We start from the raw sequence: 26,942 nt of genomic DNA on the forward strand, positions 1-26,942 counted from the left end.
GGAGGCGCTAGCTCAGCAGGGCATGAGGCCCTCGTGCCCGCGGGACACCCAGAAAAGACCTCAGGGGGACGCGGAGCTGCTTGGGTGGGAAGTAGGCAAGGCTTTTTTTTTTTTTTTTTTAAATGAAGTGGCTTATTCTGTGACTACATGGGGAGAGTCGCCAGTTCTCTTGATCGTCATCTGGAGAGATGGCAAAAATGCGACCGTCCGCCGCATCCCCACGCGTATGGGGGACGTATGTCGGGCCCTTTCCTTCGCACGAGTGAAGGTCTGTATTCGCCAAGGCAAGCCGTGAACCGCGTCACTCCCCTTTCCCCTGGCCTGGCACAGATCTTTCTTGCGTGGCTCCCGGATCCCGCCTCCCTTCCTTCCACCAGACCTTGGCCGAGGACCCCCGAGCCCCACTCAAGCCTGCACTAAACAAAGGGTTACTGCGTCTGCCTACCTAGGTGACAGTGTGCGGGCCTCAGGCTGCGGAGCGGGGCACCTGCTGAGGCCACCATGGGTGCTGGCCACACGCATCGGGAGTCTCGGGAAGCAGCCACTAGTGGCAGCCAGCCTGCAGCCAGGACACCTGACGGGCCTCCCAAGTGCAGGGCAGAGACCACAGCTGGGAGGGTTTCAGGCAGAGAGATCAGTCGACACAATGCCTAAAACAGACCAGGGCCAGAACATCTCCCAGGTGACTGTCCCTCTCGAAGCTACTTTCTGTGGCCCCCGAGCAGGAACGTTCTCGCAGCACACAGACTCCAAGCCCGAGGTTTCTCTCTCAGCCCCGGGTCACAGGTGGCATTGGATGCCCTCCCACGACGGAACGCACGCCACTGCAGACATGAGCCCGGCTTTCGCTGAAGCCTCATCCCACGGCGGCGGCCGCGCTCTTGCTCGCCAGAAGCAGCCCCCCTTCCAGGTCCACGCTCCCGGGCTCACGTGGGTGCCCGCTTCTGACAGCGGTGGGGGGTTCAACTCCACCAATGTTCACTTCTCATGTGAATGTTCCGTGGCGGGGTGACGGCCCCCATGATCACGAGGGATCCCCCTGTTCCCATTTCCTCTTCTTCTCGGTCGTCCTTCCTGCACCTCGTGGTCCCAAGGGGCTGCATAGGCGCCAGCCATCACGCCCCTATTCCAGACCCTGAGAACTAGAAGCAGAAGGAGCACAGGCCTGCCCTTCTAATAAACACCCCTTCGAAGACACCCACCATCACTTACCCTTCTTTGGCCAAAACTTGGTTATGTCACCACACCGGGCCCCAAGGAGATAAGAGATGCAGTTTGCCAGCCAAGACCAGATTGTTACCTGGAGCGGGGGTGGGGCAGATATTTTGTGTCAACCAACCATCTTTGCCTGGGGGTCTGGAAGCCACAGGAGCAGACCCGCCATAGGCTTATGTCTGAAAGCAAAGCCCTGGGCCTCCGGCCACCTCCAGGGACGGCCGAGGCGAGTGACACCCCCTTCATCTGTTCGTAGGAAGCCTGCCGTGCCCCTCAAGCTCGTCCCCTGTCCCACAACCAGGCTGTAAGACAGTGATCAATGGGTTTGGTAAAACCAGGCCTGGAGGTGAAGAAGTTCAGCCTGTTAGACCAGCCGGAGGTGTGGGAGACGGGGTCCCCCAGCCTCAGGAGTGGCTAAGGGCACGGGGAACCGTGGCCCCATGGCGGCCTGGTCAGTGCCGACAGCCCACACCCTGCCCTGCTTCTCTGCCTCAGGGTTCGCTCACAGTCGAGAAACAGTGCGGGCAGCCCCCTAGCCCTGGACGGGGGTCCCCTTCCCTAACCGAAGGGGTGGGCAAAGGCAGGGCCGGGGCGGGGGTGCTGGCCACCAGGTCTGCTCCGCAAGCAGCCTTCATGCAGGGCCCGGCATCACAGGACCCCTGGCGGGCCTCCCCTGCAGCCTTCGCCCCTGCGGGTGGTGCCGGGTGCAGGCTGGGAGGTCCCCCAAGCCTCCCCGCCCGGCCCCCCCCGCCATGCTCCACCAGCCAGACTGGAGGGTGCACCAGCTCAACGCTCAGATTTTTGAGGACTTCAGGGTTTCCATTCTCTGCGGCCAGGAGGGGGGGTGCCCAGGAGAGGTGGGAGGGAAGGGGCTGGAGCTGCCCTACAGGGAGGCGGAACCGAAGTGGAGGGGGGAGGGGGTAGGAGGGAGGGGGGTGTCGTCTGACACAAGCAAGTGTCTGTGTCTCTGCGCGTTCTTGAGCTCCTGTGCCCACACCGGTGGGGGGGCGGGGACACGGAGCACAGTCCCCGGCGCAGAGAGACGCAGGGGGACCCCACCTGCCCCACCCCGGCCCCAGATTTCCCCAGCCACGGTCGCCTGGCCTCTCCGGTCACAGAGCGCGGAGCTAGACACTGGCACCTGCCGGCGCGCGGCCCTCGCCCACACCCCGCGCCCCACAGGGACCTGCTTCTCGGCCCTTTTCTCACCCACCCAACCCACAATTAAGAAAGCGAACACTCTAAAACCTTGGTTTCCAATTATGCAAATAAGTAAAATGAAGAGAGAAAACAATCTCTCTTTCCAGAGGCCTCGTGTCAGTCATACAGTCGTGAAAGTCAGTATTTGATTATTTTGTTGATATGAAATATTTCAGTCGCTGAATTGTTCCTAACTTTTGAACAGACGAGTTGCTTTCCGTTGAGAAGAACGGGCGATTTCATGGGCGTGGATGATCGCCAGGTTTTCCAAACCCTATTTTGGTGAAATTACAGCGCCCACATTTTGGTAACAAAGCACACTGATGTTATATTCAAAAAGATTTTTATATTTAGACACTTAACCTTTTGTAATTCCCACCCACAGCTTTAAACGTGGCGCCCTTTGGTGTTAATTGCCATCAGTGGGGTGTCTGCTCGCCCCCCCCCCCCGCAATTTAGGCCCATTGAGTCCTAATGCAGGTGCTGAGAATTGCCGCGGGGACATTGTCAGGCGGCGGCGCCCAGGGGCCCAGACAATCCGCCATAAATTGGATTTGGGACCCTAATAAAGCTGTAGCAGGGAGAGAACCTCAGACTGCTTCTCTCTCTCTCTCTCATTCCCTCTCTCGCTCGCTCGCTCTTTTTTAAACGCACAAAACCCTCGCGGGGAAGGTTTCCACCTGATCTGGGCGGCCCCGTCTTTTCCATTTGTTGAACAAACGGTGTCGAGTATTCATCAGACGGAATCCACGAAGAATCTCCGTCACTGTAAGATGATTTGGAAGATCAAGGTGCCCTTAGCCGCTAATCCAAGGGACAGAAAGTGTAGCAGAGAACTTCCGGAAATTTCACCGCCTCTTGAGGTGGTGACGCGTGTTAATATTAATCGTCCGTGGTTAATTACGGCAGAGTGGCTGGCATGACGGATGCGTGTTTTTAAAGGGAAATTTGTGCGTCGATTTCTTGTCGAGGAGTCCCCCCGCGCGGGCAGAACGCCCGGACAAGTAGGAACAGCTAACCCCGTGCCTCTGAGGCCAGTGCAGGGAAGACCAGTGGGACCATCGCAAACGTCAGGGCTGTTTGTGCCTGAAGCGAGGCCTCCAAGGGCTGGGCACTCCGGGGCCGGAGACCCCAGCTCCCTCCCTGCCCCCCAGCCAGGCTCCCTGGTTCCCTCCTTCCTGCAGCCCCTGGCCTGGGGTCGGGAGCACCCACAGGACCCCAGGCAGTGGGTCTCTGGGGGGACCCTGGAGAGAAAAGAGGGGAGCAGAGAGGCCTGGACTTCCATCAGGCTTTGCCGGTGAGCCGGCTCAGATCTCTTTCTCCCTGACTGTGGCCGCCGAGGCCTATTCTGGGGGGCTCACCCCGCGGTGAGGAAATGCTGCTTGGGGTGGGGGGGCGGGGGGGATTTAGGCCGTCTGCTGGACAGGCCCCAGACCACCCAGAGCCACCGGGCCAGCGGCGATGGAGACTGTTTGTGTCCTGATCCGCCTCAAGTTCAGCCTCCGACCGCTGAGCCACCAAGTGGGGTGGGGACCCAGCCCACCAGCCAGCTGCCCTGTGTACCCTTTCTCCCTCCTGGTCTCCCGTGCTCAGAGCCATGCTCGCCTCACCCCACGTCGTGGAGCCTGTGGCCTTCTTCTCCCAAGCCCAGAGCTGCCTGCAGGTGTCTGTCCACTATGAGAGGGCACAGCGCTTGCGTCAGGCCCCTGCACTGACCCAATAGGGCCCTGGGCTCTCCTGGGGCAGGGCGTGGCCCCTGGGATTCAGGGACCACTTTGGGCAGGAGACTTGAGGAGGGCAAGAGGCCGGGGGACCCTGCACCCTGACCTGTCCAGGGTTCCCTGGGGAAGGTCCCAGGAGTTGCTGCCATCCTGGCCGAGGTCGGTGCGGCCCAGCTCGCATGGCGGGCAGTCAGGGCCCGGGCTGGCAGGGAGCGGCCCCAGCCCAGCTAGAGGAGCAGGTCTGGGGTGTGGCTGAGGACCTGCCCCGGGACAGAGGGGACGTGGGCCGGGCGTGTGCGCACGTGGGAGGGGAGGCCGCCCACGGCTGAGGGTCCACCAGCCAGGCTGTGTCCGCGCGAGGGGACCGATGGGTGTGTGTCAGTGTGCGCGTCTCCCGTGTACGGAGAACGTGTGCTCACGCCCCTGGTCACCGCCGGCTCCTCAGGGCCCAGCGCCTCACCGCGCATGGGGCTGGCCGGCTGCAGGCCCCACAAGGCTTTTCTGGGGGTCTGCGATCCAGCTTCCTGCTCCTACAAAGGCCCCCGGCCCCCGGCCCCCGGCACTCTCCCTCACGGCTGGCTCTGAGAGACACAACAGAGGCCCCCGTCCTCGCCCAGGAGAACGCAGGCCCTGCCTCAGCCCGCTGCCAACCCCATCCCTCTTGGGAGGCCTCTGAGTTCTGGACCGGCCCCAGTGGAGGCCCCGCACCACGGTCCTGGCTCCCGCCGCTGGCCCTCACGTCGGGACGCGGCCGCTCCCCAGGCCCCTTCGTGGCCCCCGAGGCCTCTGCCCAGGCCTGTCTGGAGAGCCCGCAGGACTGCCACGCCTGGAGCAGCCCGCGGCTGGTCCTCCCGGGACAGGCGGCGTCCGGGGGCAGAAGGGCTGCGGCGGCCACTGCTGAGAAGGCGCCCAGCCCAGCCCCTGCCAGCAGAGCCGCGGGGGCAACCTCCCGGCAGTGACCTGCCCACAGCGCTGGGAGGTCCACCTCCGCGTCAGATCCCGCGTCCCTGGGCCGCTTCTAGGGACCCCCACTGCCCACCCGGACGGGCTGCGGCTTTCCGGCCGAGCTGCCAGCACAGGACAAGCAGCAGCCGCGGTTGTCTCGGGGGCGGCCCGGCCTCCATCTGGCCCCACGGTACAAATGGCCTGGCTGGAGGAGCCTTCTGGAGGCGAGGGGGGGACCGTCCGGGACGGGAAGGACCCCATGTTCGTGCCGCTGTCCCGGGGGACCCCACGTTCGTGCCGTTGTCCCGGGGGCTTGAGCTCAACCTCGCCCGCTTTCACGTCCCACTTGCACTTCCCGCACCGCGGGCTCCGGGAGGGCGTCTACGGACTGCGGTGTGGCCTCAGGGTAGCAGTGGGGGAAAGGGGACGTTTTAGCCCCTTGGCGGGGCACCAGGTGCACAGCCCCGTCCAGAAGGCCCCACGCACGGTGGCGGACGGGACAGCACGAGACCACTGAGGCTCGAGGCTTTGTTTTTGGAGTGTCCAGAAAGGACTCGGGCCAACGGGAAGGTGGGTTTGTGTCGAGTCCGTTTTCCACGGTTCCATGAAGGAAGGGAAGGCTGGCGTCAGGTTCCTCATCAGGAACGGTCTGTGTCCCCCGGCGTGGGCCCTGCCGCGGGCAGCCCGAGGGCGCGGGGATCCTGGTCCCCGCTGCCGGCCACAGGGCTGGGGGTTCTGAACGCCGGCGCGCCCGCCCCTCCCCAGCCAGGCCGGGCCACGAGCTCCCTGCCGGCTTGGTTCTCACACAGGCTCCTCAGGAAACCGTGGAGTGTGAAAGCCTCCGGATAGATCCAAACCCAGCCTTGCCCCGGACCTGCGGTCGGTGCAGCCCCAGGCGCCCACGTGGGGCCCGTCTGTGTGTGGGCCGGTCCCCCCCAACCTCGGGTGCAGCCTGTGTGGACACGTGGGGCGGCGGTCAGGTGGGGGCTCCTGGCGGGGGCTGCCCCGTGGTCACGTCGAAGACAACATCTGGGGCCCCGTCAGGCCAGCCCCCCCTGGACAAATGCAGGGGTGCGGTGGGCAGGGGGCACGCAGCCCAGAGGGAGGCCCTGTCTGGTGACACACGCCATCCGAGAAGGGGCCTGAGGGTGCCCATCCGGCCCTGCCCGACACTCACGCTGTCCGCTCTCCCTCTGGGTCACGGAGACCCGAACCCGCAAGTCCTCTCCAGGCGGACAGCTCTGCCTGCGGACGTAGCCCACTCCTCGGCTGCGGGACCTGCCCGGCCCTGAAGACCAGTGGTGTGTCTGCTCACCTCCCGTGAGGCGGCTCTCAGCCCCTGAGGGCCGATGACGTTTTATTTCTCTGATTCATGTAAATGAAGCAAACATTCCCGCCTATGCCTGACTCTCCTCCCGGGCCCACGGGGCCGCTCGACCCCCGCAAGGCCGGCTTACCCCGGCCCCCTCCGCCTTTGTCTCCATGTCCTACAAGGCTGATTAGGGAGTCTAATTGAGTTGGCTGTGAAAAGGTAATTAATCGACGTTTCCTCCCGGAGAGGTCAAGCGCCGATCTCCCCGTGGCGCGCCTCCCGTTGCGTGTCCCCCCGCCGCCACCCCACCGCGCCCCCGGGAGGCAGCAGTGACCTTTATCTTGCTGATAATTAAAATCGACATAAAGGCTTTGGAAATAACTCCTGAGAGCTGGCGTTGGCATCTGCGGGCGGGGCCCTGCCTCGCGGGTTGGCCAGGCTGGGGGCCGCCCCCCGGAGTAGCCAGGGCCAGGTCTGTGGGCCGCTACAGGCCCGGCAGGACCTTCACCCCAGAACCGTCCCGTCAGGAGCAGGAGGGGATCGCGAGCACTTGCTTCTCTGGGCGGCTCCCTTGGGGCCGGCAGGGCATAGGTGGAGAAGGACAGGCTCCCCAGAGAAGCTGATGCCCCTTGGGGCAGCCCTCAGATGGGTGGGGGCTCTGGGTAGGAGCGCGGCCGGGGAGGGGGCTTCCACGCTGGCCTGCGCTGTGAGCCTGGCGGTGTCTGCAGCGAGGTCCTTTATCGGGAGCTGGTCTGACATCCTCCCGGGGGCACCTACGGCGGGGCGGACGGGTGAGGAGGGGGCCACAGGAGGGGGAGTGTTGGGGGGTGTACGTGGCCTCCCTGGGGCAGCAGGGGCAGGACTGCCTGGACAGGGCACCTGCCGCAATGCCCCGGGCTCAGGGCGCCAGCGGAGACTGGGAGCCCATCATGCAGATGCTTGGCTTGCGGCGGGGTCGTGCGCGAGGACGAGGTGTGGGACTGTCAGGAGTGGCCAGCGCTGGAGCTCCTGCGGCCACAGGGCTTGGTGTGTGCTCAGGATGCAGGGGAGAGTCAGGGGGCTGGGTTGGAGCAGGCGGGGACCTCACCTGGCAGGGGGTCCATGGACTGGGAGCAAGGGCGGGCCCCATGATGGCGACCGTGGAGTGACCAGGACCACGGGGACGCCAGTGAGGGGAGGGGCGGAATCCTGGATGTCGCCCCCATTTCTGGTGGAGCAAGCAAGAGTGGGGGACAGGGGTGGGAATTGGGTCTGGGGGACCCAGAGCTCCCCGTCTGGGAGGCAGCACGTGGAGATTCCTGCAAGGAGTTGGGGCAGGGGTCTGACCCCAAGGAGGCCAGAGCGGGCCCGCCGTGGTTCTCCACTCGTGGGCAGTAAGGCGCCCACCCGAAGGGGGTGTGCATGGGACGGTGGTATTGGATGTCCACCCAGGAGGCTGGGGGGAAGCAGTCAGCTGTGGCCGCTGGTGCCCAGGACAGGGCAGGCCCAGGAAATGCGCACTTATGTTAGGGCAGGGACACCAAGCCAAGACTGTGGGAAACCCCAATTCTCGACTCCTCGCGTGAAGCTTGGAGCTCACGGCGCCGCACCCACGCAGCTTTAAGTGGGTCTCAAACTCCCGCGCGACCCGGGGAGCGGTGTTCTCTCTCGGGGGCAGAGCAGGGTCTGCAGGGCCCACCTGGACCCTCCATGGAGGTGGGGGGTAGGGGCGTACTCTGAGACTTCGGCCGGCCCGCAGCCACCCCCCCACAGGCGCCCTGGGCCACAGCGCACGCATGGGTGGGTGGCGCGGGGCAGCAGGCCTGGCCCGTCGGGACGTCCCACAGGCAGAGCAGATAGAAGCTGACGGAGCATTTGTCCGCACGAGCCGGGAAGCCACGGTCCAGCTGAGATGCAGAGGCGAAGGAGGCGGGGGGACCGTGTCCAGGAGCAGGGGCCAGCACGCGGGGACTGAGCTTGGGCAGGCTGGGGTGTGCCCCAAGCGCCAGAGTTGCTCATCCCTGGGAAGGTGGCAGCAGGCCTGGATGTCACATCTGAGAAGGGATGATGGGGGACAGACAGGTGTGTGAGCCCGTGGGGTCACTGGACTTTGTGCAGAAGGGCCTTGCGTGCAGGGACCCAGTCTCGTGCGGTCGCCCAGACGGGAGTCTAGGGTACAGCGCCAGGGTCCTCACCATCCGGAGGCAATCAGCTCCGCTCCGGCCCGCTGGAAGCCATCAGTCGCTCAGAGAGAGAACTATGCCACCAGCCCCGCGGCCCCCGGTCATTGCGCAGGACATGAGCGGCGCGAGGACTGCGAAAGCTAGCGGAGAGAAGGTCCTTCGTTAAAGAGTGTCCTTGCAGGAGGACAGACTTTGCTTTTTATAATGCGCCATAATGATGAAGACACCCTTGAGAGAAATAATTCCCTCCCTGTGATCCGGAAATACTTCTGGGGTCTGTGTGCGCAGCTGGGCTCCAGGGAAAGGGCCTTAACACCCTGCAGCCCCTGGGCCCCGTCCAGTGCCCGGATGAAGGCCGGCCCGCCGCCCACCCAGGGCACCCCCCAGGCCTCCCTGCAGACTCCACGTTAGCGGGAGCCTCCAGCCCATCTTGCCCACCCCCGCTGTCCCCACGGCCCCATCCGGCCACCGCCCTGAGGTCTGACCACGCCTGCTGGCGGCTTCTCCCTGACAGTGTGTGAGTGCAGGGCAAGGACCTCAGGACAGACGTCCGTCGGGAGAGCCGGGACCCCGGCCCCCACAGGAGAGCGGATCCTGACGCATATGTGTTTGGGACAGCCCTGGTGATGACCCCGTCTCAGCCGCCAGCTTCCTGTGCCTGGACGGAAGGAAGGGGACAGCAGGGCCGCTGCTCCATCTGCCAGTGGGCGGAGCCTGGGGAGGGACTGCCAGAAGGAAACACTCCGTACCCCCCCGGAGGGGGTATGAAAAGCCAGGATGGACAGTGTCCACAGTGGGACTCCCGCTGCAGGCCGAGCCCAGCCCACTGCCATTCTTAGATGCCAGAGGATTTGGGGGTCTCCCGGAGGCTGTTGCCCCTGGCGGGGCCCGGTGGCTACCAGTGGCTTCTGCGCTCCACACTCATCATGGGTGTGACCTGCCGTCACCCGTCGCACAAAGCCGTGAGCTAGAAATGTCCTTCTCAGGGCGCGCGGTGCAGGAGAGGCCCAGCCGGCGCAGCGCAGGGTCTCTCCAACCTAGATCCTCTCCAGGCCTGTCCCCGGTGCCCAGGACCCTCCCAGCCCCAAAGAATCCTCCTGCCGGGCACTCAGAGTGGTCCCAGAATACACCCGCGGGGAGACTGCTGTGTCCCCCCTGGCGCCTGTCGGGGCGTGCCAGGACCAATGGGTGTCATGGGCCAGGCCCTGCCCCCTGCCAGCCACTCGCCTGGAGGGCCGCACGGCCAGCGCACCGGGCAGCAGGGCTCTTGCGCCCACGTGGCCGCCCGTGGCCCTGGTCAGCTCTGCTATGGAAACCGCCCTTCAGAGAGGCCACGGGACGGGCTCTCTCCAGCCTCGGCTTCCTGCTGCTCCAATGTCTCTCTGCTCTCCACTGCCCAGGAGAAACCACCTGCCCCGCTTCCTGGGGACGCGGACTCCACTGCCCTGAGGACTGCCGACGCGTGGAACAAGGTTGCGCCCGATTCTCGGACATCCGCCTTGGGCCCCCACCTCCCGGGTACAGCCCTGTCCTCTTCCTCGACAAGCTCCGTGAGGTAAGGGCAGGGAGAACCCCCGCTCCCGCTGCACCCACCATGGCTCAGACCGCACGCTGCCTGGCACCGGGGCCGGGTCGCCCGGGAGCCCCTCAGAGCCCTCCCTTGTCACTCTTTGCAGGAGACAGACAGCAGGTCCGGAGGCGGCCTGGGCCCCAGCAGGACGACCCCCGACGGGCAGGACCGGCCAGGAGGCAGCAGGTAGGAGAGGGTGACCGACTCGGGACAGTTGCCGCTTTGGCGTGGCCTCCCAGGTGCGCGTCCTCAGGGGGGCGGAGCTCAGGGCATCTGCGGTTGCAGGTGCCGCTGTGGCCCTTCCTTTCCGCCCCCCTCCCAGGAGCCCGGCTCCGGTCCAGTTCGGCCCGCGCTGGGCCATGGCTCAGACAGACCCGAGGTGGGCAGAGCAGGGTGGCCTGCTGCTTCAGGTGATGCCCATGGCAGGGAAGCCAGCTGGGCAGAAGGGGACGCTCCTCGAGTGGGCGCAGGGGCCGGGGGGGGACCCACGGGGTGGGCAGAGAGCCCTCACTGCTGCGTGCCCGGCGGCCACGGGCTTACCACACGCCCGCCACATACCCCCCACGGCCCGGGGTCCCCAGCAGCCCGTGCCGTGGCAGAGCAGACCCTGGACAGCGCTGCGTGTCCCTGTGGGGCCCGAGGTGACCACATCTCCCAGTGCCTCTCGGCAGCACGTTCTTTCCAGCCCACGGCCCTGCCGGGCGGAAGGCTGACTTCCAGAGAAGTCTTGCCCAGCATCGGCTTGTGGGAGCAGCCCGTCCCCTGCCAGGCCCTGGGGCCCGACTGGGAGCTCCCCTCTGGGAGCCGTGGGGGCTGGCGGCAGCGCCAGGGGCCGCCCGCGGAGGCAGAGAAATCACGGCTAAAGACGGGAGCCCTCCCCCGGGGCCAGGACGCACGGCCGGGCAGGGGTGCGGGGGGGGGGGGGAGAACGCGGCCCCTCGGGGGCAGGGAGGGGTGCCAGGCCTTCCCAGGTGTCCACCTGCCGGCAAGGGCAGGCCTCTGACCGGTGTGTGTGGCCCCACCAGGCCCGGGGGCCGCGGAAAGAGCCACATCCGAGGGCAGAGGCCTTCGGGCACAGACGCGACGACGAAGCTCGAGGAAACCGGAAAAAGCAGCAGCAACGGGAGGAGCCGCGGCGGCCGCTCCCGCAGTCAGATGGCTCCCGGCTGACGCCAGCGGGCGGGGACCGGGCCGGGACACCCGGAGGCTGGCACGGGGTCGGCCGGCTGACAAGCCTTGATCCCAGTCCCGCTGCTGCCTGCTGGGGAAGGAGCCTCCCGCGTGGGCTCGAGTCGCGTTTGCGCATGAGCTATGGGGCCCGCTCAGCTGACGGGAGAAGCGCAGACTTGGGAACCGGCCAGGATCCTGCTGACCGTGGAGACGCCGCCTTCACCCAGCGCTAGGTGACAGGGACGCGTGCGAGACCCAGGAGCTGACACCCAGCGGCAGGGCGGAGCGGAGTCGGCTGTCGTCACCGCGGCAACTCCAAGGCCCGCGGCCAAGGCTCCTTCCAGCAAAAAGGAGGCCCTCGCTGTCGCTGGCCCATTCCTCCTGCAGGAGGGGCCCTCGTGCTGGGGGGTCGCTGTCCCAGGAAGGCACGTTTGCATGTGAAATGCTCCACATCTCAGGGAGCCTTTCGAGCTGGTGACGCGGCCGTGGCGCAGGCCGGCCCTCGTCTGAGGTTCATGGGGGCTGCTGCCCCGTCTCCCCAGGGAGCTCTGAGCTCCGGGCGGAAGCCTGGGGACATGGCTTTCCTGGTGAGCTCTGGCGGCTCTGGGGACTTGGCGTTGGACGGGTCACGTGCAGGCACAGGTCTGAGCCTGCGCGCGGCTGCACAGTGCCCCCGGAGCCCCGCTCCCCGCCCCAGTCATAGGGTCCGTGTGGCATGACCCCTCTCTCAGACCCCAGGGCCCCCACAACAGCGGCCTTCAGGGGGCCCGTGCTCTGTGTCGCATCCGGGCGCCTGGCGCTCCCCTGGGCCCCTTGCAGAGGGGTGAGGGGGAGCCTGCCCGACGCCCCCGGCATCGCTCTGCTGTGGGGACATGGGCCCTCCCCGACGCCCCCCGCCAGCTCCTGACTCTGATTCCGGCACCGGCTCCCCACACCAGCGTGCAAGCCTGGCTCCTGACCCCCAAAGCCCACCTTTGGAATTCTAAGAAAACCATCCTTCCTAGCGAGGGAGGCTGGCCCTGGCAGGTCAGGAGGCCTGGATTTCACACGGGGTCCGGTTTGCGGTGAGGAACCCCCCGGGTCTCGGCCAGGTCTCGGGTGTGTGGCTGCCCTTCTGTCCATCCCCCCGGGTCACCTCCCCGAGAACGAGATGCTCCCGGCGGCCGGGACCCACGGGGGAGGGGACAACGGGAAGGGGCTCCGGCACCTTCCTGCCCCTGCCGGCCCCCACCCAGCTGCGAGGGCCTCGCTCACCTAACTCCAGACTGTGTCCCGCCAGCCGGGCATCCCAGCCTCAAATTCTGCCTCCCCGTCTAGTCTGAGCCCCCAGGAGGGAGTGGCCGTGGGGGGAAAAGGCTGGGAGGGGGCAGCCCCCAGCCCTTTCTCCCCATGGCAACAAAGGGGCCGTGCCCAAAGCAACCCCAGGGACACAGAGCCATGGGCCCTGGTGCCCGCACCCTCAAACCGAAGGCTCTGCCGGCTTCTCTCACCTCCCCAGTGACCCCAGAACTGTCCTTCCTGACCCAGTTCCCAAAGTTAAGAACTTCCGTGGGGGCAAGATGGGGGTGTGTGCAGACAGCTTCCACACCCCGAGACCTTCCACATGCTGCCCCTCCCAGTGGCCAGCGACCAGGGTCGCAGGGTGGCCTGCGGATGTTGGCCCCGGGTTCAAGAACTCCCGCGAGCAGCGGGACGGTGGAACCCATGGGCTGAGTGCACAGCCTCGGACCCCAAGGTCGGGAGGGTAGGAGAACCAAGCGGTCCGGGTGGCTGCTATCCCAGCCCACCTGGGGCAACCTGAGTGGGGGCAGGAGTCTGTGGGAGCAGCCACCAGGGCTGGGCTGCGGGCTGGGGTACAGCTCGTGCCGACACAGGCCGTCTGGCCCGCAGGACGGCCTCGGCGTGCCCTCACCCCCTGCCGCCCCCCGCCCCCACTGCCAGGAGTCCCTTCTGCGTGCTCCGGGGCCCCTGGGAAAGGCCAGGCCTCGCTGAGCCTCCTGTCGCCGTCAGCTGTGGGCCTTTGTCCGTGCCCTGGGCCGGGGACCCCTCAAAGCCGCAGGAGGCCACGTGCTCGCTCAACGACTCACTTTGCCTGCGAGCAGCTCGTTACGACCATCCAGGAGGCTCACACAATAGAAATGATTGAAAAAGATGAAGAGGGACTCGCCACCCTGTAATTCTGGAGCCTGGCAGAGGTCTTCGTTTCCATAAGGAGGGGATAGCGTTCCGGAGGACTCCTCTGCCCCCCGTTACAACTTCCAGGCATAAATCTGCGTCAGCTTCCGTGTCGGAGAGGAGCCAGCTTTGTGCGTTTCGGTGGAGGGAAGGGGGGTCAGACGCCGTGGCCCCTGGGCTCCCAGAGGCTTCTACCCTCCAGCGCACATGCTCTAACGGCTTACGCTTGGGGTGTGTGCCCGCCCAGGGACGGGCGCTCGGGGCAGCCAAGTGCTAAGGGGCCCAGCCCCCGGCCCACTCGGGGCCCCTTGCGACACAGGAGCCCCACCTGGCCGTGCCTGGCAGAGTCCCCCGCCAGGAGGGCCCTGGATGTGCATGACAGGAGGTCCTGAGCAGGGTCCCAGGGTCCCAGAGGGTCTCGGCCCCGCCCGACTCTGCTTTCCCAGGGAATGGCATGGATCAGGCCCGGAGTTGCCACCTCCCCTGGCTTGGGTGTGTCCGCCCCGGTCCCCGAGTGCCCCGGCCAGCCAGCTCCTGCAGGGCGAGGCAGCCTGTGGATGGGGCCCCTCGGTGTGGACCCAGACAGGGCGGGGCGGCAGATGGCCACGGGAGTCCCACGTCTACCGTATCCCTGTGGCGGAGCGTGGCAGTTGCCAGCCGGGCCCAGCCAGGAGCCACGAGGCTGCGTCTCTGTCCCGCGGCCTGGGGGTGCGTTCCGAGGGCCCCGGGGAGCTGCTCCACGAGCCCAGGCCAGACCCGGCAGCACAAGCGGGACTCTCGGGCTCGCACCCAGCTCTGGCTCTTCACCGGCCAGGCCTGCCCGACTGGAGCCCATGGCCCCACCGGGGCTGGCACCCCGAGCCTGTCCTCGCTGGGACCCCGCCGACCGCGGAGCATCGCCCGGTCTGCGGCTTGTCCCCGGGAGAGCCCCGTTTCCAGCTCAGGCTTCTGGCGGCGGGTCCCGCGGAGGCGGTCCTGGCGCATCACAGTGTCACAACATGACACAGAGCCCCGTCAGCATCTTAGTGATGAGGTCGCGTCGACTGCAGGAGACGAGCTGGTTTTGGAAATGTGGCCGTGAGCGTGCCCGGCCACCCGTGAAGATTCCACTGAGTCAGGGCATGGCCCCCTCCCCAAATCCCAAGTGTGTGCGCTGTGGTGGGATAGGGCCACCATCCGCAGCCCCGCCCGGCAGCCTGGGAGGGCCTCGGGGGCGACCTTGCCCTGCCTGCTCGTTGCCGGCTCAGCACACGGCCGGCCGGACCCTGACGCACGCCGGCCGGCACAGCCCCTCCGCTGCTCACTCGGAGAACAATGGGTTTAATTAAGACTTCTGTGATTAGTCATTTAATCAGTCATCAGACCAACACAGATGGAGCCAATTAATGGTTTTACTTGAATAGACGGTTGGGGCCGGCAGCCCGTCCGCGCAGGGTCACGCAGGTGACCGCCGAGCACCTGGCGCAGGCCCCCACCTCTCCACCCGGGGCTCCGTGCTGACCCTGCCCCAGGGACCCGGGTCCACCTGCCATCCCCCCCATCTGTCCTGGGGCCTGGGCGCCATCCTGTCCACCCCCGGCGGGCCCATCACGACCCGGAGATGGTCCGGACAGAGGCCTCTGCGGTCAGCGGGGTCCCAGCAAAGACAGGCTCGGGTGCCGGCCCCGGTGGGGGCGCGGGCTCCAGGCGGGTCACCCTTCCCTTGGCCACAGGTCCCTCCCAGAACCGGCTCAGTCTCTGCCCCCTGTCCCGCGGCCGGCGGCGCTTCTGGGTGTGTTCCCAGAAAACGAGAAATGGGGATTGATGACTTTCTCTGCTTCCTCCGAAACTCTGGAGACAAGTGCTGTCTCGTCCGAGCAGGAAGCAGGTGTGGGGGCCGGGAGGGAACGGCCAGGCCGGTGCCCTAGGCCCCCCTCGGCACAGCCGGGACGTTTCCCGCCTGACGCTGGGCTGGGATGGTGACCTGGGCAGCAGATGGAGGCTGGCGGTGGGGGGCGTCCTCACAGTCCCCCCCCAGCAAGGGCCCCCCTTGGCTTTCTAGGCCCAGAGCTGACTGCCCGCTGGGGACAGCAGCCCCTAAATGGTCCTTGGAGCTCCGCCCCCCCATTGCCCCCGGGTCCAGGCCGAGATTTCCTGGGGCCTCTGGTGCGTTCAGCCGCTCTGCCGCCGGCGTGTGCAAGCCTCGCTCCAAGGGGTCCCTGCACCCGTGTAACCCCCGGGCCCAGCGCGAGCTTGGGTGAGGACAGGCCTGCCTGCTGGGCGCCCCATGGAGCCAACCGCCCTCTGCTGAGGGGGCCACGCCGTCTGGGAGAGAAGCCAGGGCTGCACTCCGTGGCCTGTGCACTCCGTGGCTCTTGCTCGGGCCCGTGGGTCTCAGGGGCCCCCGGCAGGCCGCGTCCCAGCGCAGCCCCAGATCCAGGCCAGCCATGCTCCCGCAGTTACCAGACTGTCCTAATTTGGGGACTTTCTTCTGGGCTCTCCGTGGGGGCCACAGAAAGCCCTGGGGCTCGCTTCCCTTGTGAGTGGGTCAGGACCGACCCCGATCGAGCCCTGAGCCTGTGCCCCCAGGCCCTGCCACCTGCCTGGACGTCAGGCAGTACTCTCCTCTGTCTCAGCAAAGGGCCACCAAGCCCACAGCCCTGCCTGTCCCTCAGTGACCTGGTGAACAGGCCTGAGTCAGCTGGGCTGCTGGAGATCTTGGGCTCACCCGAGGGAACCCCCTTCTCCCACCGTCCACTGTGTGCTTGGCCGTGGGGTCTTCACACCCCCTCCCCAGCTGCTCCCTCTCTGTCCAGCTGCCCAGTAAAAGGTCAAGTGCTCGCATAGGCTCTGGGCCTCACTGGGCCAGGGTCAGCTGACCGGCCTTAGGCTTCCTCTCCAATTAGGGCCATTTCTTCAGCTCTGCCAACCTGCCCTCCCCAGCCGGGCCGTGCAGAGAAGACCAGAGAAGCCCCACGCCCCAGGGCTTGCCTGTGGCCCCAGGCCCCGCCCAGGCTGCTGCAGGCCGCGCCTCAGTGACAGTTGTGCTTCGGGTCAGACGTGTTCGTGGGAATTCCAGTGGGACAACGTCCTCAGGCGCCTTCTCGGGGGGCCTCGTGACTTGTCGGTGCGGCCGTGAGACGAGGTGGGGTCAGGAGAGCCTGTCGCGGTCACGTGGCTCAGACAGGACAGTCCCGGGCCTAAGGAAAGGAAAAGACATGGGGTCGTGGGGGCAGCAGGCCAGCTGTGCGCAGGGGACGCGACTGCACTGCTGAGCCCTCGGGGAGCCCAGGGAAGAGCAGGTCTACCTGCTGACCTCGGCAGGAGGCCACCCGGTTCCCCCCTGGGGCCCGCTGGGCCACGCATCCCATGGGGCAGGCAGAAGGTGAGGCCCACGAGGCCTTGCGGGGACTGGGAGACCCGCCACGGGGGCCTCGCTACAGGAGAGTCACGCGGGGCCGGCCCCACCTCACAGGGCCACAAGCCATCGGGACAAGATGCCCTTTGAGGACCTTCGAGGACAACCCCAGTAGCAAGGGCAGAGCAGAGGCCTCGTGCTCGGCCTTCCGCAAGGGGGCCCAGCCCTTCAGGAGTGGCCACAAGGACATGAGCTGGGGACACCAGGACCCCACATCTCCGTCTGGCTACAGACGCAGAAACAGGCTTCTGCTCCCAGCCAGGGCGGAGAGCGAGGGGCTGGGTTACACCCCCCCCCCCCCGCGGTGAACAAGAAGCAGGACAAGATTGGGGAGGCAACAACCCACCACGGCTCCTGTTGTGCAGGGAGGGGACCCAGCAGCTCCGGGGGCCCCACAGGGCAGACACGGAGCTGGGATTCCCAGGTAGCCAAGGCCTCCAGAGTCGCGGAGCACGGGGGAGGAGAGAGTCCTAGAGATCCGTAGAGCGTGAGGACCATGCCCGAAGCCAGGAACACCACAGGGAGGTTCTCGGCCGGTCCTGCCCAGACTCCCACGGGGCTGCGGGGCCCGGGAGACCTCCGCGTTCATGCCAAGACATCAGAAGAGTGTTTCGTGTTGGGGAATCACGAACCCTGTCTTGATCTCCGCCCGGCACACCCTAGGAGCCAGGATGGAACCATCTCCAAGTAACGCAACAGCGTCCGAAACACAGGAGCCACGAGAGGAAGCCGCGGTGCCGGACTCCGGCCGAGGGTGACCAGGCACACACAGCAGGAAAGTGGAGCCCGTCACCAGGAAGAATAAAGCAGTCAGAGCCAACCCAGAAGTGACCGGGAAACGCCGAGAGGAGATGCGCGCCCAGCAGGGAAGGGCGGGAGGGAGCGGAGTCGCCGGTGGGCGGAAGGAAAGGACAGCCGTGAGCCTCCAGGGACGCCACAGCAGCCCCCAGATGCGGCTCGGGAGGAAGAGCAGGGAGAGCCCGTGAAGGTCACGAGCGGGGCATTCTGTGAGACGGTTCCTACCGGCCGGCCGCGCGCAAGGTCAGAGCGAGATGGGCCGAAGAGTGACCTGTGCCTTCAAGACACAAGGAGCCCCAAGCACGGGAAGCTTGAGGACAAGGACAGCCGCTGCTGATGCAGAGAACACGCAGGACGCAGCGCTGGGCCCCGGCCCCAGTCCAGCTCCCAGCAAGGCCCCGGCCCCACACCGGCCCACTGGGGGCTCCTGTGTCTGCCCAGGAGGCCAGTCTGCTCCCCCTGCTCTGACGGCCCCTGAGCCCCGAGGCTCAGCCCGCGGCTGTCTACAAGGCCCGACCCAGCTCGCGCAGCCGCCTCTGACCCGCCCCTGCTCCCCTGGGGCACCGTGTCCCCACGCCGTCCCTCTAATGGGCGTCCCTGACATCTCACTCCGCGGCTCCCCGGCTCCTTCCCAGCTCTGCCTCTCCTTCTCTCGAAGCTGGCAGGCGGACAGACTCTGGTTATTCTTAGTGCGGAATTATTTACCCGCGTTCCTGCTCACCCACACTTCAGAATTCGTAACGTGGCTCCTGGGTCCAAGCCAAGGCCCATTTTCCCCCACTTGAAATGAAGTAATTTTAAAATCTTTTGTCTTTAATTTTTTATCACCCAAACCATGCCTGTGGTAATTAAGCTTGGCAAAGGGTCGGAGCCTGGCGGGTCGCCGAGCCGATGCCCTCCACCTCCCCCACCAGTTCTGACGACAGGAAACCGCCATCCATGGAGGGCAGGGGTGGGAGGGGTCCCCCAGCCCCCCCAAGTCCCACTGGGTAGAGAATTCAGGGCAGAGCCCGGCGGCCGCACTCCGGGCCTCCATCCCACCAGGAAAGTGTGTCCGGCCGCAGGAGGAGTCGGGTGGGCCGTCCCACCAAGGTGGCCAGGGGCGGCTGAGGGCCCGACCCAGGGCAGAAGCTGAGGGGGCTCTGGGCTCAGACAGGGATCCTGCACCAGGGGTCCCCTTGTCCTCGCCGGCGTGCGGCGTATCCCCCTGGGCAGGTGGCTGCCCCTGTGGGCAGGCAGAATGGGCACAGCACCACGCACCGCAGAGAGGAGAACCTCCCATCAGGTCAGAGCCTCAGGCTGCCCTCCGGGCGCTCCTGTGGTGGCCATGGCCAAAAGTGAGGGTCTCCGTCCCTCAGACGTGCGGCCGGGCCTGGGCCCATCCCTCTTGCCTCTGCCTGCCACCTTTCCAGTCCACTCCCGTGAGTCTCCCAGGCAACGGCGGCCTCGGTCCTTCGGGGGGGGCCCATGGGGAGGTACCGGTGCCCCACGGCCCCCGCCCCACGGAGCCCAGCTGCCACGGGAATGTACGTGCCAAGTGCAGTGGGCCCGGGGCGCCGGCCCTTCCCGGAGCGGCTCCCCGGCCCAGCGCTGCGCAGCCTCGTGCGCCCAAACCTGCAGCTCGGTTCTGCTCGCAGCGCGGCTGGCTGTGGGCCGGGGGTGAGTGTGTGTGTGCAGCCTCTGCCCGTGGGCTCCTCCGGGTGTAGACAGGAAGGCACCAGCCGAGGGGCGGAGAGCTGTCCGGAGGGGATCGCGCACACTGCCCACGGACGCTGCCCTCAGAGGGCGGGGGCGGGGGGCGCTCCGAGGACAGGATGGTCGCAGCTGTGCCCACGCAGGGCCGCAGGCTTGGGCGGTCATTCAGGGCTTTCCTTCTCTTCTCCCTGCAGGCCTGACGGGGCGGCCTCGGCCGAGCCAGCGGCAGCTGCCTTCCCAGGTAGGTGGGCACGAGGAGGACTCAGTGGAGCGGGCCAAGGCCACGTGTCACCCCGCAATCCACACGTATCCTAGTCTTGGCCCTCTTGGAAGGTCCCCTGCATCCCCTTCCCCTGCACGCACCCTTAAACGCAGCAGCTCCCAGTCGGCACCCGGCTCAGCGTCCCGGGCTCCCCCGGAGGCCCCAGAGGTGGAGAGGACCCAGACGGGCCCCGGGCCTCCACTAGGCCCTCTCCAGCCTCCGACTCTTCGCGAGGGCTGCAGGCACGGGGCAGGTGTGGTGAGGAGTGCTCGTTCATCCTGGGGCCCTCTCTGTCCCCAGGGGCAAAGCCCTGCCTCCTTGTGTCCAGGGTCCTGAGAGGAAGGCTGGCAGGCCTCCAGGTCTCGGCCTGCTCTGACCCCGTGTGCATATGGGACGTTGGCAGGGCCGTGCTCCTGAGCCCACCTTGTGCAGGAGGAGGGCTGGGTCCTGGGCAGTGGCCCCCACGTCCCCCTTTGGGCTGGCACGGGGGGTCCCAGCAGCGGTCGCATGAGTCTGGTGCCGTGCTCCCCGTACCTCAGGGCCCTGGGACCCGCGCCGAGTTGGGAGGGCCGATGGGATTGGCTGGAGGAGGGCCAGGCCCTGAGGAGAAGCAGTTTCCAGACTGTGAGGGACAAGCCAGCGGGTGGCCAAGTCCCTGGGATGTAGGCCGCGCCGTCTCTGTGGGGCCGCCGGGCATGGGGCCCGCGACCAGAGCGTGTGGGCCGGGCCTGGGGTGGCCAGCGGCCAGACCCTGTCCCGGCCACTGGGAAGAGCCTCAGGAGCGAGGTCAGACGAGGGCTGAGCCGAGTCCCGTGGCCGCTGCCCACGAAGCCCTGCTCCCCAGCCGGGCCGCGGGCTGGCGGAGCTGTGTTCCCGGGAACACCTAGAAACCCCAGCTGCTTGGAAACACTGTGGCGTTGCCATGCGCGGGTCTCCTCCAGGCCGGCCCAGGAGGCGGGGAGCCCAGGGCTGTGGAATGTGGGCCCCCCACCAGCCCCCCCCACCCCGAGCTGCTGAAGGGACTGACTCAGAGCCCAGTCAGTTCCTGCCACCAAGCGCTCCCTCACCCAGCCCAGGAGCACGCGGTGTCCGCAGGCGTGGAGAGGAGAGGGCCTGCGTTCCAGACCGGGCGCTGGAATGTTCTCCCCGACGGTGGGAGCTGCGTCCTGTGCCCCATTTCAGCTGCGGCCGCATTCCTGGTGTGAGCCGGGGCCAGCCCAGCGCGCTTTTTCCACACTGCGGTGCCGGCCCCCTTGGGCTCGGGGAGGGGAGGAGAGAGGACGGTTTCTAGGGCAACCGCACTTTCTGTTATTTCTTATTTTCTTTTTTATGGCTTCTCCGACTTTGAAGCCCTGCAGACAGTTTACAGACAGCAAGAGGGAAAGTGCTGCCCCTTCTCCCGAGCCCACCGGCAGGCGGCCTCCTGCCCCGGCCCCCCGCCTCCTGCCCCGGCCCCCAGCTGGCCCGGCGGCCACATCGCCCCAGCCATCACTGCTGAAAAAAACATCTTAGAGAAAATGAATTCTTTTTCTGCTAAAAAGACGGGGAGCATTTTCAAAAGAATCCTTGCACTCAGCCGTGCAGCCCACCAGCACCGAGGGGCTCTCCACTCCCCCTGAGCCCAGGTCACTGGCCAAGGAGAAGGCCCGGACCCTCCAGCGGGGCACCGAGGCAGGGTGTGCGGGCGGACAGGAGCCAAGGATGGACAGAGGCAGGAGCGGGAGCCTGGGCAGGCCGGGGCCGTGGGGGCCGCAGGGGCCACATCTGAGCACCGTCTTTTGCAGGGGACTACGTCGTCCTGATCTGCGATGTGACCGACCCTCCCTTCCTGGGCCACACCCTGCCCACCGCCTTCAAACACCTGCGGGTCTTGGGGAAAGGGACGGACCAGCGGCCCCACGCGGCTGGAGAAGGCCCCGACCCCCAAGCTCGGACAGCCACCCCGTGTGCTTGACAGCCCCCAGGGTCCCCCTCGGGAGACCATGTTCACTGTGAGGGAAGGAAGGGCCGGGTCAGCTCTGCGGGGCCACTGCCCCCACTTCCCCGGCGGGCCCGAGGGCCACCCTCGCATGCCCCACGGCTTCAGTAAAACGCTCAGCACCAGCTCCTGAGAGACCCCCGACCCACACAGCCGGGGCCCTTGGGAGGCACCTCCACTCCCCAGGCCGGGCCGGCGTCTGGCAGGACGGCCTCCCAGCAGCAGTCTAGTCCCCGGACGGTGGCTCCCCGTCCCAGCCCTGCCGCAGGCCACACAGGGACGTGGGGACCTGCTGCCACGTGAGAAACCAAGAGGCTCCAGCGGGTGATTGGTTTTCCAGAAGCGAACTGCGGGTCTGGGGGACGGTTCTTGAAGTTCACGGCTGCCTCCGAGATCAGCTCAGGGCCTGGGAGCGGGGAGACCCCGGGAGGCTGTGGCCATTGGACGGGGATGGGTGGGGACGGGCCAGAGCCAGGACCCAAGGCCTCCACCAGCTCCTGCCTCCAGGGCCGCGGGACCTGGGCTGGGCCCCCCTGGAAGCCCGTCACCTCTTCTCTGAGGAATGGGGGGCGGGAGGGACCACCCAGCCCCCAGTCCCAGGAAACACATTTCTGCTTCCTGCCCCGGAACCCTACAGACCCCGTGCCCCTCCGCCCAGCACCCGCTGCCCTCCTGGGCTTGCGTCTGCCTTCCGCCCCTCGGGATGGAGCCCCCCACCCTCCCTCGGGCGCCACACGGGGTCCCACATCCACATAGCCGAGGCTCCCGAGGCTCCTCCACTGGGCCGCCCCCTGCCCCTTGCCCCACAGTCCTCGTTGTTTGGGCACAAATGCTTGGCTCCTGTCTCTGCTTCTCTCCTGCCCTGTGGTCCACGGCCAGTCTCGTCCGTCCTGCTTCGAAGTGCACCCCCAGCCCGGCCCACCTGCCCACACCCTGCACACAGCAGGCGACGGCAGGGTCCAGTCCCCACGTGTGTGTGCCGGGACCTCCGGGCCAGCCGGAGCGGGTCCCACGCTCACCGCTCTCACCTCCTGCTGCCCCCCCCCGCGGCTCTCTGCCTTGCACTCACACCGGCCCCTGCAGCGGCCCCGTCCTGCCAGGCCCGTTGCTGCCTCAGGGCCTTTGCACGCGCTCTTCATGCTGCCTACACTGCCCACCTCCCTGAAGCCACCTTCCCCCGAGGCCTTCCTTGGCCACCAGCTCTGAAGCCTCATCCCACCCCCACCTCCCATGCGCAGGTCAGGGGACTGCCTGGCCCGGCCACGCGTCTGGTTGTAGCCTCCAAACAAAGGGAGGCGTCCAGTCAGTTTTGCCCACTCGCGTAGGCTCAGCATCTAGCAAGGGCCTTCTCCTCGGAGGAAGGTGGCTTTTCCGCGTCTCACCGGGACCCAGCGTGACCCCCACAGCATGGACCCTTAGAGACCCTCGGCAAATGCCGGCTGAATGAGTGGGTGACTGGGGAGCCCCTCCTCTGTGCCAGGCAGAATGGGACAGTGGAGGCAAACCGGGCAGAGGAGGTGTGCAGGGAGATTGGCAGCTGCGGAACTGGGAGGAGGGATGGACGGACAGACGGGTGGATGGACGGACAGAGGGGTGGGTGATGGTTGGGCGGGTGGGTGGATGGACGGACAGACGGGTGGGGCGGGTCAGCGGAAGGGTGAGGACGTGCACAGAAGGACAGATGGGTGGACGGACGTGTGGCCAGGTGGGGGGACGGTGGGGACGGATGGACGGAGCAGAGGTCCGTCGGTCGAGGAGGAAGGCTCGCGTGTTCTTACGCTGAAGGTAGGAACGGCAGAGGAGGCCGGGTCCCTGCATCAAACCAGCCCAAACCAGACAGCCCTTCTTGCCCCGACAGTCGCCCCTCCCGCTGCCCTCCCTGCCTCTCTCTAGTCCGTCCCCCAGCCAGTGTTGCCTCCGTGGGACTGACGCGGTCGGCGGCCCCCACTGACCCCCGCCCCTGCTCCGTCCCACCTCCAGAGCCGGCGGGGCAGCCCCCCAAGAGCCAGCTGTGACCGCAGCGGCAGGCCCTGGGGGACACGAGAGCCCGAAAGGCAAAGGCACTCCGGACCTCCCTGACCGGGGAATGGGGTGTGGGAACGAGCTGCAGCCGCCGTCCTTCCCGGCCCGCGAGCTCAGGCGGCCACAGGTGCCTCCAGCCGGCCCGAGCCGGCGTCTGCCTCGGCCTGGCCACCGCACAGGTGTCTCCAGCAGTGAGTCCCCGGGAAGGATCCATTCCCGGGCCCCACGGGCTCCTGGGTCAGACCGCCTGGGTCCTCAGGGCTGCGTGCTCATGGGTCTGCACGTCGTGGACACACGGGGGCCAGGAGGCCCACCCGCTCCGGAGTCTCCCAGCTTCGTCTGCACTTACCGTCCACCCGGCTCTGCCCCCTGAGGCTCTGCAACTCATTCCGTGGCTCCTTCCTCCTTTCCAGATGAAACCGCGCTTCTGTCAAAAGAAAAACAATGAAAATGATGTTTCAGTTTAGGAAGAAAAGTGAGTTGGGCACAGGGCATTCCTGTGTTTCCCAACTTGTCCGGGGGGTGGGGCCGGGGGCCTTCGGCATTTCTATCCGAATCACCACCGTGGGGCTCGGTCACAAAACCCAGGGAGCAGGTTCAGAGTCAGAGCACTGAGCAGACCTAGGCCCCCGGAGCCCTGGACGCAGGGGGAGGGGAGGAGGGTGGGCCCCCTCGGCCCCTGGGCAGACGTGGAGGAAGGCCCACTCTGCAGGCCTGCACGCACACAGCCCCTGAGACCTCCTACTTTCCAGTAACCCCAGCAAAGCCCAGAGTGGCTCTCCCCACCCCACCCCCACGCCCTGGATGGCCTGCGGGGACAGGGACCCCTCAGCGAGTCCTGGGGAGAGCTCAGAGCCCAGGGACCCGTGTTTGGGCAGGTCCCCTGCCCCGCCCCACTGCCCCCCTCTGCTGGGATGCCTGGGTGAGGTGCTTCTGAGCCAGGGACCAGCATCCCTTCCTGGGGCTCTGCCCTGGGACTCGTGCGCGCGTCCGCCGTTGGCGCGGGGCCTGCTGGGTGGGCCCCAGACGCGGCTGCTCCCACCCCGACCAGACCCCTTGTCCTCACACTGGGCCCCGCTGGCACAGCCACAAGAAGTTTGAATTCTCAAAAAGAAAGAAGAGGGAGGGTGAGCAGAGGCCGGGCCGCAGACACTGGTCGCGCCTGTGCCCTCCAGGCAGCACAGCGGAGCGCAGCCCATCCCGGGCTAGGACGGAGCCTGGGGGAGAGCTCCCCGGACCTCCAAGCAGCTGTGGTGCGGGTCCTCAACGGGGGAAGGAGGGGCCCCAGCCTGGTCACCCTGAGTCAGGGCGGGGGGCATCCGTGCTGTCCCAGTGGCCTGGGAGGCGGGCGGCAAATGACCCCCAGGTCCCGCCGGAGGGCAGTGTGGCAGCCCGCGGAGACGGCGCCCTCAGGCCCGCGCACACATCCCAAGGGCCTTCTCCCCAGGGGAAGGCGACTTCTCGGCGTCTCACTGAGACCCAGCAGGCAGGCGGGGGCTACGGTGCGGGCAGAGGGCGGCTGCCCCCCACCTGCCTTACACACCGAGAAGCGACCCAGCCCCAGGAGGCTCGGGGAGGAGGCTCTGGTCCCAGCAGTATCTGGAGAGCAAGCCGTCCCTCGGCCAGTCTCTCCCTGGGGTCTCTCCTCCGGCCGTGCCCTTGCTCAGTGGACAGCGACAGAGGGGAACCCCGTGCTGAGCGCCTGGCCAGGCAGGCCTCGGAGAGCACGCACTCGTTCTTCACAAGGACTCGTCCAGCCAGACTCGGAGCCCGAGAGCTCAGAGCTCGGGAAGACAGATCAGACGTCTGTCCCTCTCTGCCAGGCCCACCTCCCGGCAGGGCCTTGGTGAGTGTGATGTCCCGAGCCACCCCCGGCCAGCCTGGCGTCGGCATGGGACCGAGCCCGCCTCCCACAGGGCCGCACCTGGCACAGAAAGAGCGCCCAGCCTCCTCTCCCACTGGCCGGCAGGTCACCGGGGACACCCAAGGGGGAGGCCTCCTGTCCGCAAAGCCTGGCCAGGTCTCGGTGCCGGGAGGGTGGCAAGGCTGGCCGTGTGGAGCCCTGGCTCCCGGGCAGGGCTTCCTGGGGTGTTCCTGTGAGGCCTGGCTCAGTCTGCCAGTCACCCGTGTGTCCCAGGTGGCCCCCAGCTCCCTGGGGTTCCTCGGTCCTGGGCGAGTGTTTGTGGGGTCACCAGGCCAGCTTCAGCAAGACCATCTCAGGGCAGACAGCTCTCAGCACAGGCAACGGTCACAACTGCGTGGGCCGTTCGTCCCCTTCCTGCTCCTGTTCCCTCAAGGCAGAACACAGCCACTGAGAGCCATCCACAGCCTCTCTGACAGAAGGCTGGGCCACAGTGGGCACGGGACACCTTGGGAGCCAGACAAGGGCCTGAGCAGGTGCAGAGGCGCTGCCTTGGGTCCCCTGCCCATCAGGTAATCCTGGGGGCCCACAGCCTCAGGCCAGGGACCACTGTGGTTCCTCCACAAGCCGAGGGGGTGGCCAGGGGCCACCAGTGGGCCAGGCAGCAACCTGTACTGGCCAAAGCTGCCCTGGCCTGGGTTCCCCTTGGCACAAGGCCCTGGGTGTCCAGGGACAGGCGGCCACCCCACCGCCATGGCCACGGAGTTTTCTGATGGAGACTCTGCACAGGGCTGTGGTCGGCCGGTGGGGCAGCCGGGTAGCCTGCCAGAGCCTGTCCAACAGGCTGGGCTCGGCCGTCCCCACCCCCACGTGACCCCCAGATGGTGGTGCCCCCCCAATTCTAGAAAACTGCCCCTCCTGGCAACTCTGCCCGGGGTTCAGGGAACTTCCAGCTGCCCCCCAGCCCTGCTCCCTGGAAAACCAGAGGTAGCAGGAACCAGGACAGCGCCCCGCCACAAGCGCCCAGCAGGGCGGACCCCAGTCTATGGGCCTTGATCCTGGAGCAGTCTGGGAAAGGGCGGGGGAGGGGTGCTACCCACTCCCCCAAGTCTTCGAACCCTCCCCAGCCCTGCCCCCACACGGGTGCTGGCCACAGGCCACGGAAGCCACGGAGCCTCGGTGCAGGCCAACATGAGGTCGGGGCTGGCCTTCCAGGGGTCCCTCACTCCCTCTGCAAATCTCTAGAGAGCCCCCGCTTGAAGAGCACCCCCCCAGGAAGGACGGCAAAGGGGCTGACACGGAGGAGAAGGCCTTTGGGAGGAGGCTGCGGGGCAGGGTTGGGTGCTCCCGGGGTGGGGGGGCCGTGGGCGCGAAGGGGGCGTGGGAACGAGGCCCGGGGGCGGGGCCTGCTCTGTGTTAGCAGAGGAAGAAGGGGCAGCCCAAGCGGCTGGGGCGGGAG

At 66.9% G+C, this 26,942-nt stretch overlaps 1 protein-coding gene across 6 annotated transcripts in view; it reads left to right on the forward strand.

Annotated features, from left to right (window-relative positions):
• Positions 1-21,613, forward strand: part of MORN1 (MORN repeat containing 1) — a 48,004-nt gene extending 26,391 nt beyond the window's left edge. For 2 of the 6 annotated variants that reach the window (XM_046017731.1, XM_046017754.1), the window contains 4 exons: positions 9,956-10,110; positions 10,232-10,311; positions 19,555-19,601; positions 21,407-21,613. In XM_046017731.1, the coding sequence (XP_045873687.1) occupies positions 9,956-10,110; positions 10,232-10,311; positions 19,555-19,601; positions 21,407-21,576 (452 nt within the window). In that variant the 3' untranslated portion in view covers positions 21,577-21,613. The other 4 variants (XR_006820104.1, XM_046017741.1, XM_046017769.1 and 1 more) reach the window with 4 other exon arrangements.
• Positions 21,614-26,942: the final 5,329 nt, after the last annotated feature.

The sequence above is a fragment of the Meles meles genome, chromosome 1, assembly GCF_922984935.1.
Source record: "Meles meles chromosome 1, mMelMel3.1 paternal haplotype, whole genome shotgun sequence".
In the NCBI taxonomy this organism is placed as follows: domain Eukaryota; kingdom Metazoa; phylum Chordata; class Mammalia; order Carnivora; family Mustelidae; genus Meles; species Meles meles.